Raw genomic sequence first — 12,267 nt, 5'->3', positions numbered from 1 at the left:
GTTCCAAGTTGTAGAGAAACTTCGTTCTTTTCACCGTTCCCGTACACGAGAATGGGCGTCAAGCGTGTTGTAAAAGCAACCTCAAACGCACACACACAAGCCCACAAGGATGTCTAATAAGGGCGTAATCGTCTTTTCCCATTGCTGGAGTAGCAGCGCAGCACCACACATGGTCGCGTGATGAGGCTAACACAGAGGGGGGGGGAGGCGAGAGCAGCCGCCAAGTGTCGAGGCTGGGCCGTCCACCCACCGCCAGGCGGGCCCCACAAAATCCGCATCCCGGCTGGGCCGGGCCTGGGGCGCCTCCGGAGGGCAGAAAAGATATGCGGATCCAGCGCGCGCGGGTGTGGAGCGCGCGGCTTTTGATTTACGCGGATCTCTTTCTCGCCGCCGCGGGCCCCGCCACCGTCGCTCCCCGCCTCCATTTCGTCCACGTCACACCCCCCCCCCCTCCCCCGATATCTACTCCTCCGCCCCCCTCCCTCGCCTCCCACACCCACCCACACACACAGCACACCCTCCTCGGCTCGACTCGACTCGCCGCCGCCGCCGCAGTCCATGGCCTCGTCGTCCTCCTCCTGACCGGCAGCAGACCCAAGGTGCGCTCCCGCCCGTCTATGGTCACCCACGCGCTCTGTTTCCGCTCGATTGGGGGATCGAATCACCCGTTTCAATCTCAATCTACGTGCGTGTGGATCCAGGGCACGCTCAGGCTCTCTCTAGCTGCTGCTAATAGTATGTGTCCGGAAATTGCTGGAGATTAACCGGCTCGCACGCCTTGTCTGCTACTGCCCCCCCTTATAGCCGCCGGCAGCTCCATTCCAGGAGACGATTCATTCCGCTGCAGTCTCAACCCCCTTGCTCTTGTGTGTTTTTTTTGCGTTTTGTTTTTATTGGTTTGGTCCGCTGCTCCGCCGCCGTCGACGACGAACGCCGTGGGACTCCCGGATGCGACCGAGGTTCGACTGTCATTCACGGCCCTATTGCTTGCTGTTGCTGCTGGCTCCTGCCTCCGCGTCAACCACCACCAAACGACCCCAACATGTTTCCTCTTGGAGCCAGGCAGCCTCCTCCTAGCGCCATGGACAATCAGCAGCAGCAGCAGCCGCCGCGCGGGGAGCACGCCGCCCAGCCGCGATGCTGGGAGGAGTTCCTACACAGGAAGACCATCCGGGTCCTGCTCGTGGAGACCGACGACTCCACCAGGCAGGTCGTCGCCGCCCTGCTCCGCCACTGCATGTACCAAGGTCCTCGCTCACCCTCCATGTTGCCTAATTTCTACTGCCCCGCTCGTCAGTCATATACATACAAAGTATAGTAGTACTAAAGCTCTGCATACTGGCTGTCTGTCCCGGCAGTTATCCCCGTCGAGAACGGCCACCAGGCGTGGGCGTATCTTCAGGACATGCAGAGCAACATCGACCTTGTTCTCACAGAGGTGTTCATGCACGGCGGCCTCTCCGGGATCGACCTGCTCGGCAGGATCATGAACCACGAGGTCTGCAAGGACATCCCCGTCATCAGTAAGCACCTTGGTCCAACCCCACTCGCCGCTCAAATGTTCATCTGCTCCACCAATACTTATCTTGTCCGTTTCCAGTGATGTCGTCGCACGATTCCATGGGCACCGTCCTCAGCTGCCTCTCAAATGGTGCTGCTGACTTCTTGGCCAAGCCGATACGTAAGAACGAGCTTAAGAACCTTTGGGCGCATGTGTGGCGACGGTCTCACAGCGTAAGTTACTATCTCTGATGGTGTCTCACTCTCTTCTTTCACAGTAGTATGTATCATCATTCAGAAATACTGTTGCTGCTGCTGCTGCTTTAGTTTCCTAATTTCACTTGTGTGCTTCCAGCTTAATAGTGCATCTTTTACTCGGTCAACATGTGTGACTATTATACTAAAACAAGGTTGTTTTCTTGGAACTCAGTCCAGTGGCAGTGGTAGTGGAAGTGCCATTCAGACTCAGAAGTGTACCAAATCAAAGAGCGGCGATGATTCCAATAACAACAGCAATGATCGCAACGACGATGCCAGCATGGGGCTCAATGCAAGGGATGGCAGCGATAATGGCAGTGGCACTCAGGTATGAGATTTTTATGTTATCTTTTTTTGTACTTAAGGTATACTGCTACCTGTAATATTTTCAGACAAGACTGAACAGAACAATTGTTAGGATAAGGAAGCTAGATAAAACCGAATGGAACTAACTGCTTCTCCTAGTGCACTAGAGGCCAATTTGTCCATATAGCAAATTAGTTATCTCTGACTACTACATGACTCGCTCTTTTCGTTAACTGCCGGACTTAGACAGCTCTGTATTTTATTCTAGTGTGGTAGTAGTCTTAGCTTAAACTGTACTAGGAAACTGCTAGACACTGGAAACTGCTGGATTTAAGATTTGAAACACATGCTAGTTGTTTGGACTTTGGATAAACTTGAATCAACTGTTGTAAGTAGAATACTTACATGTGTGAGAAGTATATGCATCTGAACTAGTTTCTCATCAATTTATTTTAAGGCGCAGAGCTCATGGACAAAGCGTGCCGTTGAGATCGACAGTCCCCAGGACATGTCTCCGGATCAGTCAGCCGATCCCCCTGAAGGCACTTGTGCCCATGTGAACCATCCCAAGTCAGAGATATGCAGCAATAGATGGTTACCAGGTACAAATAACAAAAAATGCCAGAAACCAAAAGAAACCACTAATGGTATGGTATGCTCAAGTGCCCAACCAGCTCACTGTGCAACTGAACCAAAAGCTGCTTGTGCCACTTCGTATTGATTAAGTTCCAATCTATTTTCCAGGTGATGGATTCAAAGGCAAGGAGTTGGAGATAGGAGCCCCTGGTAATTTGAACACAGACGATCAATCCTCCCCGAACGAGAGTTCGGTCAAACCAACCGATGGACGGTGTGAGTATCTGCCACAGAACAATTCCAGTGATACGGTCATGGAGAATTTGGAGGAGCCAATTGTTCGAGCTGCTGACTTAATCGGTTCGATGGCCAAAAACATGGACGCCCAACAGGCAGCAGCTAGAGCCATAGATGCTCCTAACTGCTCCTTACAGGCGTCGGAAGGGAAAGACACGGACGGCGAGAACGCTATGCCATATCTTGAGCTGAGCCTGAAGAGGTCGAGATCGACCGGGGAAGGTGCAGGCCCGATCCAGGAGGAACAGAGGAACGTCGTGAGACGGTCAGACCTGTCGGCATTCACGAGGTGCAAAGCATAATATCAGTGTCCTTTGTGAATCCTGAAATCATCCGTATGTTGCATACTAACCGTTTTCATTCTTTGCAAGGTACAATATGTGTGCGGTCTCCAATCAAGGCGGGGCAGGGTTCGTCGGGAGCTGCTCACCCAACGGCGACAGCTCCGAGGCCGCGAAAACGGTTGCTGCTCAGATGAAGCAGGGCTCTAACGGCAGCAGCAACAACAATGACATGGGCTCCACCACGAAGAGCGTGGTGACCAAGCCCTGTGGAAATAATAAGGTTTCGCCCATCAACGGCAACACACACACGTCGGCGTTTCATCGTGTGCAGCCATGGACGCCAGCGACAGCAGCAGGAAAAGACAAGGCTGATGAAGTGAGCAAGAAGAACGTTGCAGCAGCAGCAGCAGCAGCGAAAGAAATGGGTTGTGAAGCACAGAGCAAACACCCCTGTGCAGCGGCCGATGACGTGAATGGTGGATCGGCAGGAGGCACTGCTCAGTCCAGTGTTGTCAATCCTTCGGGTCCGGTTGAAGGCCATACTGCCAACTATGGTAGCAACTCATTCAGCAATAACAACACCAATAACGGGAGCACCGCAGCTACCACTGCTGCTGCTGCTGCTGTACATGCTGAGACCGGTGGTGGCGTCGACAAAAGAAGTAACATGATGAACATGAAACGGGAGCGCCGTGTGGCCGCCGTGAACAAGTTCAGAGAGAAGAGAAAAGAGAGGAACTTCGGGAAGAAGGTACTAGGTTTTTCCCTAGAGCGGTCTCGTGTGTCCTCTGTTCTTCATTTCATTCTTCTTATTGGGGGTTCGTTTCTGAATGGGTCGTTCGTTTTGCAGGTGCGTTACCAGAGCAGGAAGCGGCTGGCCGAGCAGCGCCCACGGGTGCGCTGGCAGTTCGTGCGGCAGCCGCCGGCGCCGGCGACCGTGGAGAGATAACCTCCCGCCACGCACCTAGCTATACCTAGTACTCTACTAATTAGACAGCTGATTCTTGTGTCTTTGGCCATGGATCATTGGGAGCTCGTCTCATCTCCTGGAAGAAGAAGAATAACGAGTGACTCCTCCTGCCTGCCTTAGCGACCTACCATAGAACATGCCGGCGGAGGAGGACGAGGGCGATTGTACATAGTAGGAGCGTGTGGAGCCGATCAGACAGGCTCCCGCTCTTGAATGTAGCAGCAATTGACCAATCAATGTCTGAGCCTCTAGAATGGTAGTATGAGTGAGTATTGTGCTGTACACTTGTCATCAGCTTGGCCATGGCGGCAGCCTTGTCAGGTGTCATCAATCAACGCATATTTGTGGTTTCTTTCTAGTTACCGGGCAGACATCATCATCGTACTTGTTGCAAATCTGTCTAACCTGTGTCGGCATCACGCGACATGTGGAAGTTTTGTTGCACATTGTCTTTCATTTTAAAAGAAGAAGAAGAAGAAGAAGTAGAAGAAGAAGGTGAAGACCGCTGAGACGAAACCGCATTTGTAGATTCTTTACTACTACTACGGTGAAGTGCTCCCTGCGTTTCCTATCCAAGCGTTGTAGCATGCACTCGTCTTGCTTCAGCATCCTTGCGCGGCGGACTCCAGCCTTTCGTCGACGAACAAGCACGAATCTTGGCTGGTGCTGGTGCTGGTGCAGAACACTTGAGAATGTACCGGGGGGACGAAGGAACCGGATCCTGTAGAGGACCACACGGGTAAATCCGTAACCGGTGGACGAGGCGAGTTGCTCCACGATGTTTTAGGTGGTGTTTCTTTTCAAGGGACTAGATTTTTTTTTTAGTCTTAGGGATTAAAGAAAAAAGTCCTTTCAATAGAATCTTTTTCTAGTCTTTTAAGGAAAAGCCCCTCCTGTTTTTTACTTAGGGACTAAAAGTGACTTTTTAGTCTAGTCCCTGGGTAAAGAAACACCACCTTAACAAGTTGAGCCCACATATCGATCTAGCTAGAGTCGCCGCAGCAGCACGACGACGAAAGACCGACTTCAGCTGAGTTCTGTTAGACAATATGTTTTTTTTTCCAGAAAAGGAGCCGATCTCTGCATCAGCATGATGCATATGACCTCTTTATTAAAATAAACGAACTGATCTTGGTTTCACATAGTCTCCGACAAAGCAATATGAAATATAAAATAGATTAAAAAGTGTCACAACCGGCAAAATAGGCCTAGATGCGTAACCATATATCCTATTACTGGACCGCCATCCAAACCGGTTGAAGATATCCCGCGTTACCATCTCCCATCGGGTAGACCCATTAACCAAAGGCTCCCTGGTTTCCGCAGGAGTGAGTAATGACCATGTACGGATCAAAGCCGTTGCTCTGTGAAGTATCTGTCAAAAATCACATCATTCCTACAGTTTCATATAGCCCATAGAAGTGCACAAACTCCAATCCGAATGTGCTTAGCAAAAACTATATCAACTCCATCCGGCCACGTTCCAAATAACGTGTCGATGCTATCCGGGGGTACAATGTTGAAGGCTATACGCACTGTCTGCCAAAGGACTCTTGCAAGTGGACATTGGAGAAAGAGGTGTGTAATGTTCTCGTCATTATCACAAAAGCTACATCGAGTACTCCTCCCAATTACGTTTAGCCAAATTATCCTTAGTTAGAATCACCTTCTTGTACACAAACCACGTGAAGACCTTGATCCTTAAGGGTATCTTGACTCTCCAAATATTAATGGATTTCGGGATGCTGGTCGTATCAATGAGATTCATATACATCGATTTGACCGAAAATATTCCGTTATTTGTAAGCTTCCACTGCACCCTATCACGTTCCTCTGATAACTGAATATCTATGAGCCTCCTGACCAGGTGAAGCCAATCCGCCCAGCGATTGCCTATTAATGACCGTCTGAATTGGATATTTAAATGATTTGACTGAAGTACTATGGCTACGTACGCGTCCTTACGTTAGATAATATGTGTGTGTGTGTGTGTGTGTGTGTCTAGCGCTTATCTAGATGGGAGTTAAAGAAATCGCATCAAACTCATATGCTACTTGATTGTCATGAAAATTCATGTAGGTTATATATTTTTTATACTTTGTTCATCATTCAAATGATTTGTGGGAGTTAGATGAGACTTTGTTAATTCTCATCTAAATTAGAATTAGTAAATCCCATAGGATACAGATAGAGTTAGTTTGTATCTTCCTCAATTCTTTTTTTTCCAACAACACCTCAAGAGGGGCAGGGTGTTCCTGCATTTCATTGAGAAGAAGAGAATTGGTCTAATTTATAAGGAAAATTGGACCTGAAAACTTAACATTCTCGACTAATTAGGAAAAACCGAATGAAGACCAAAACACAAAGAAAAAAAAAACAAGAAAAAAGAGGCACCAGAACTAGAAAATAGGGACAAGACAAAAACATCAACAGAAGACATCATCGGAGCCACACACCAGAGAGCCTAGGCCCAAAACAATAAGGCGAGACTCAACTTCTTAATGAACTCTTTCCAAATCCTGTTCGGTAAAGAAAATGAATAAAAGAGTTATTAATTACTTGATATCAGAAAATGAACTAAAGTTGTCAATATAGTATGATAATGATTGAAATTACCTCTGAAGCATTTCTCTCGGGTCTGCCCACATCTTCATGTCTTTACGTAACAAGTCCATTACAAGTACTTTTCATGCATCAAGTTGAATGACTAGTAGAATAAAATGGAACCTGTACAAACATAACTCATCAAATATAATTAACATTGAGTAATTAACGAAACAGAAAGTTGTGTACAAGACAGTATAGCACATGCTTACATGAGCATATTCGATGGACCGATCGAACTGTCAGCTGTTGGGATGACGAAGTCACTATAAACATCTCAACGTTGACAGAAACTTGGCCTCCCACTAAATTAAATCCCGTCTCTATGCGACACACATGTATCACTTTGCGATAAGTATTGTGTCTGACCTGGAGGCGGATGGGGCAGCAGCTGTCACCCGCAGCAGCGACGGCCACCGGCGGAAAGAAGCCGAAGCTGGACGATCTTGGCGGTTGCTCGAGGCCCACGACGGCACGATCACCTCGCCTTCTACAGTGCTGCGGGTCGACGAGAGCCATGAGCCCCAAGACAGCGCCGCCGATGCGCTTGATTTGCCCGATGGAGCAGTGGCCGTCCTGCATGCCCCTGGTGGCGGCGATACCATATGGGTTAGGAGGGAGCCGGCGAGGTGGATGGACACGAGCGTTCAGGCCACCGCCCGGCCCAGCAGCGTCCCCTGCATGAACCCGCCGTCCTCGTCAACGAAGCCGGCTGACAGGAGGCCGTACGCGGCGCCCACCACCGTCCCGGCCGTTCCAAAGGCGCCGGCCACCCGCGTGATGGCGGTCTTAGCTAGCCTTGCCCATCGCTGGCAGCCACTGGTTCGCTGTGACATTTATAGACTATTGTATGTGATAGCTACGAAACCGCAGGCTTCACTTGATCGAGGGCAGGGCAGGCCAGGCCACGTACTAAACTAAACATGGCGATCGAGTAGTCGGCAAGAAGAAGCTACTACGGAAAAGCTAACTGACGCAGCAGTACGAGAGGTAGCTATCTGTGCCTGTGCGTGCAGACAGAGGATCCAGGCCTGTTCCGGTCAGAGTTCCAGCAGTGGTGGCTGGCCGCAGTGAAAATGCGGTTGCCCGTCGGCGTCCGGGCCGGCATCATCTCATCCCCGCCCCGCGCTCCGCTGCATGCAGCTAATACATTCTGCTGAACTAAACTGACAAGGGATGCACGAGCTGCCGACTGATGCTACTCATAGCATGGGTTGGGTTGGAACTAATCTAATCAAGCTGCTCCTGATGAATGAATGAATGAATGCTTCTAGTTATAGCTGGTGAGCAGCAGGAAGGAGGGTGCCGTGTCGAAATCAAGGCACGTACAGAGACAGCACGAGAGACCGGTGGGTCTTACGTTGGCCAGGTGGCTGTCCGGGGTACGTATTTGTACGATCGAGCGACCCTGCATGTACCAATTCCCTTGATTAAGTGGAGTAGCACCGTGTGAAGTTGTGGTCTGATAATTTGGGAGTAGTATGTTTGCATCATGGGATCGTGCCTTGGTTGCCATTCATGGCTAAACATATAACGGATTTTGTTTGGATTTTCGTAAATTAACCGAACAACACTCTTCTTTTTAATTAATAGATAAGATAAAGATTTTATCTCCGTTTCGAAAATATATATATTTCCTACTAAAGTCTTAGACCTAGGCCGCGGCCAAAGCTTAAACACACCATGGAGTTAATTTCCCACATACATGCTCTCTCCCGTTCTAAATATAAGTCTTTTTAAAAATTTCACTAGAAGTCTACATACGAAATAAATAAATGAATTTATACTTTAAAATATATCTATATACATTCGTATGTAGTCCTACAATAAAACATTAAAAAGACTTATATTTAAAAATAGAAGGAGTATATAACAGCAGTGGTGCCACGTAACAACAATGACCCACTTATATACACACGTGGCAGCTCCCATGTAAAAAACGCACCCGGTGACCACGAACTGAAATCGTCGACAAAATAGAAGATTTGAAATCACATACAGTATTGACCTGCCGAGCTCAGCTTCTGCCAACTCCTTTTCGTTTCCGGCGAGACCGACGGCCGGTTTCTTCCGCTAGTGGACGGCATGACGGCACATGGGGCAGTCGGGCTTGCGCAGGAGCCAGCTACGGATGCAGTCGAGGTGGAAGACGTGGGAGCACGCCGGGAGCCGCCGCCCCGCGCGCTCGCCGCCGGCCTCGAACTCCTGGAGGCAGATGGGGCAGCAGCTGCCGCCCGCAGCAGCGACGGCCGCCGGCGGAAAGAAGCCGAAGCTTGACGATCTTGGCGGTTGCTCGAGGCCCACGACGGCGGGATCACCTCGTCTTCCGCAGTAGTGCGGGTCGGCGAGAGCCGTCAGCCTCAAGACGGCGCCGACGGTGCGCTTGATTCGGCCGGCGGGAGAGCAGTGGTCGAAAACATGGCGGCGGCGGCACCATATGGCGAGTAGGGAGTGGGCGAGGTCGAGGGAGGCGAGAGCCCCGCCGACCGCCCCCAGCAGCGTGCCGTGCAGGAAGCCGTCCTCCTCGTCGACGAAGCCTGACAGGAGGCCGTAGGCGGCGCCGACCACAGTCCCGGCCGCCGCGAAGACGCCGAAGAGGAGGGCGCGCGCCAGCCCGCCGGCCACCCGCGACACCGCCACCATCTTCGTTGATTATCGCTCCGGACGCCGGGCCTATGCACAGGATGGAATGGATATATGATACTACTAGTAGCAGCTACAAAACCGCAGGCTCACTTGATCGAGGGCATATCACGCTGGCCAACCACGTAGTAGCAGCATATATATAGCGACCGAAGAAGCTACTGGCTAAGTTACGTGGCAGACTGGCAGTACGAGATGGACGTACGAGCTAGCGACATGTGTCGTGGGTGTGCGAGGGATGGATCCGACGCGGAGATTGAGCAGTGGTGACAGCAATGAAGATGCGGTTGGGCGTCGACGTCCATGCATTGAAGCGCCAAGGACCGGCCTCGTCTCGTACGTACGTCCCCCAGCTCCAACTCCACTGCACAGATTCTTCCTTTTTGACTTCTCTCCGTCCGTTGTATACATTCTACTGCTGTACAACGTGCTGTGGCACGAAACGACGCTCTGCCAACCGATAGGTGCATGCAACAGTACGTGCGTGCACGCACCGGGGCAGGCAGCCCACCTGTGAAATGTGTGGGTGGATGGCAATGGCATGGCGGCTGCACGGGACCAATTAAGGGGATTGTACAGGCTAGCGAACCAGACATCCAGTTAATAAGCTGCTAATGCATCTCATTAGAGCAACCTCAACGCGTGGATCAATTTCGTCTACACGCGTCCGTTGTGATCGCTACGGACAAAAAAGTCGTCCCAATGCGTTGATCCAAACGCATGCGCATCCTCTTTTCGTTCGTCTGCCGGCTCATTTTTTAGCCTGATTTGCGTCGGCGCGGATACGAGACGGACGCGCGCGCTGCGCCAACTACTCCCCCTGGCCTGCAAGTCGGTGGCAAAGCCTCCATCATTTCCGTCCACTTCCCCATAACCCTCCCGCCCGCGTGCGCTTCCGGACGCCGCCATGGACGGCGACCTCGATGCCGCTGCCGGCCTCGCCTCCCTCACCTCGTCCGGCATCACGACCGCCCCTCCCCCAAAGGTAAGCCTCGCGCCCCCCGCAGGACCGCCACCGCGCCCAAGAAGAAGAAGGAGCTAACGCCCGAGGAGCGGGCTAGGGAGTCGGCGAAGATAATGTTGGAAATATGCCCTAAAGGCAATAATAAAATGGTTATTGTCATATTTCCTTGTTCATGATAATCGTCTATTGTTCATGCTATAATTGTATTATTAGGAAACAGTAATGCATGTGTGAATAAATAGATTACAATGTGTCCCTAGCAAACGTCTAGTTGGCTAGCTCGTTGATCAATAGATGATCATGGTTTCCTGATCATTGACATTGGATGTCATTGATAACGGGATCACATCATTAGGAGAATGATGTGATGGACAAAACTCAATCCTAAGCATAGCACTAGATCGTGTTGTTCGTATGCTAAAGCTTTTCTAATGTCAAGTATCTTTTCCTTCGACCGTGAGATTGTGCAACTCCCGGATACCGTAGGAGTGCTTTGGGTGTATCAAATGTCACAACGTAACTGGGTGACTATAAAGGAGCACTACGGGTATCTCCAAAAGTATCTGTTGGGTTGGTACGAATCGAGATCGGGATTCGTCACTCCGTGTGACGGAGAGGTATCTCTGGGCCGACTCGGTAGAACATCATCATAATAAGCTCAATGTGACTAAGGAGTTAGTCATGGGATGATGTGCTACGGAACGAGTAAAGAGACTTGTCGGAAACGAGATTGAACAAGGTATAGGGATACCACGATCGAATCTCGGGCAAGTTCTATACTGATAGACGCAGGGAATTGTATACGGGATTGATTGAATCCTTGACATCGTGGTTCATCCGATGAGATCATCGTGAAACATGTGGGAACCACCATTGGTATCCAGACCCCGCTGATGGTTATTGACTGGAGAGGTGTCTCGGTCATGTCTGCATGCGTCCAAAACCCATGGGGTCTACACACTTAAGGTTCGATGACACTAGGGTTGTAGGGAATTGATATACGAGGTTACCGAAGGTTGTTCAGAGTCCCGGATGAGATCCCGGACATCACGAGGAGCTCCGGAATGGTCCGGAGGTAAAGATTGATATATAGGATGGACGGGTTTGGACGCCGGAAATGTTTCGGGCACCACGGGCGATGTGCCGGGACCACCGGAAGGGTTCCGGGGGCCCACCGGGAGGGGCCACCAGCCCCGGGAGGTTACATGGGCCAAGTGTGGGAGGGAACCAGCCCCAGGTGGGCTGGTGCGCCCCCTCACTCGGCCCAAGGCGCACCAGAGAGGGAAGGAGGGGGAACCCTAGGCGTTGGTGGGCCTGAGGCCCACCTAGGGGTGCGCCATCCCCTCTCCTCCCTTGGCCACTGCCCAGCACTTCCCATCTAGGGCTGCCGCACCCTTTGGGGGTGGGAACCCTAAAGGGTGCGCCCCTCCCCTTCCCCCTATATATAGTGAGGCTTTTGGCTGTTTTGAGAACACGCAATTCTTTCTCCCTCGGCGCAGCCCTGCTTCTCCTCTCCCTCTTCTCCCACGGTGCTTGGCGAAGGCCTGTTGGGAGACCTCGTAGCTCCACCGCCACCACGCTGTCGTGCGGCCAGAGCTCTTACCCAACCTCTCCCTCCTCCTTGCTGGTTCAAGGTGCGGGAGACGTCACCCGACTGCACGTGTGTTGAACGCGGAGGTGCCGTGGTTCGGCACTAGATCGGAATCACACCGCGATTTGAATCGCAACGAGTACGACTCCATCAACCGCGTTCTAGCAACGCTTCCGCTTAGCGATCTTCAAAGGTACGAAGATGCTCTCACCCTCTCTCGTTGATGGTTACTGTAAGTGCAACTAGTGCCCCTTAGTGATTTTGGTGGTTTGAA

The 12,267-nt window shown here is 51.2% G+C and overlaps 2 protein-coding genes and 1 pseudogene across 7 annotated transcripts; 1 reads left to right on the top strand and 2 right to left on the bottom strand.

The window, feature by feature from the left end:
* Positions 1 to 485: 485 nt before the first annotated feature.
* On the top strand, positions 486 to 4,549 carry LOC123424581 (two-component response regulator-like PRR37). 6 transcript variants are annotated; one of them, XM_045108214.1, is made up of 10 exons: positions 492 to 599; positions 702 to 959; positions 1,063 to 1,247; positions 1,359 to 1,523; positions 1,601 to 1,734; positions 1,931 to 2,086; positions 2,522 to 2,711; positions 2,809 to 3,226; positions 3,309 to 3,972; positions 4,072 to 4,549. In XM_045108214.1, the coding sequence occupies exons 2-10, from the start codon at positions 949 to 951 to the stop codon at positions 4,168 to 4,170; spliced, it is 2,022 nt and encodes a 673-aa protein (XP_044964149.1). In that variant the 5' UTR covers positions 492 to 599; positions 702 to 948; the 3' UTR covers positions 4,171 to 4,549. The 6 variants fall into 6 exon arrangements, with proteins under 6 accessions (XP_044964152.1, XP_044964150.1, XP_044964148.1 ...); XM_045108217.1 differs by having other exon boundaries at positions 486 to 959; positions 1,067 to 1,247; XM_045108215.1 differs by having other exon boundaries at positions 486 to 959; positions 2,528 to 2,711.
* Positions 4,550 to 6,415: 1,866 nt separating this feature from the next.
* LOC123429359 lies at positions 6,416 to 8,550 on the bottom strand (annotated as a pseudogene).
* A 73-nt stretch (positions 8,551 to 8,623) lies between these two features.
* Positions 8,624 to 9,553, bottom strand: LOC123429361 (NEP1-interacting protein 2-like). The gene has a single exon (XM_045113405.1). It carries the CDS (start codon positions 9,436 to 9,438, stop codon positions 8,869 to 8,871), a length of 570 nt encoding a protein of 189 aa, XP_044969340.1. The 5' UTR covers positions 9,439 to 9,553; the 3' UTR covers positions 8,624 to 8,868.
* Between the last annotated feature and the right edge of the window lie 2,714 nt (positions 9,554 to 12,267).

This window comes from Hordeum vulgare, chromosome 2H (genome assembly GCF_904849725.1).
Source record: "Hordeum vulgare subsp. vulgare chromosome 2H, MorexV3_pseudomolecules_assembly, whole genome shotgun sequence".
In the NCBI taxonomy this organism is placed as follows: Eukaryota; Viridiplantae; Streptophyta; class Magnoliopsida; order Poales; family Poaceae; genus Hordeum; species Hordeum vulgare.
The sequence above is the reverse complement of the archived record's forward strand: the minus strand, read 5'-3'. Positions and strand labels throughout refer to the sequence as shown.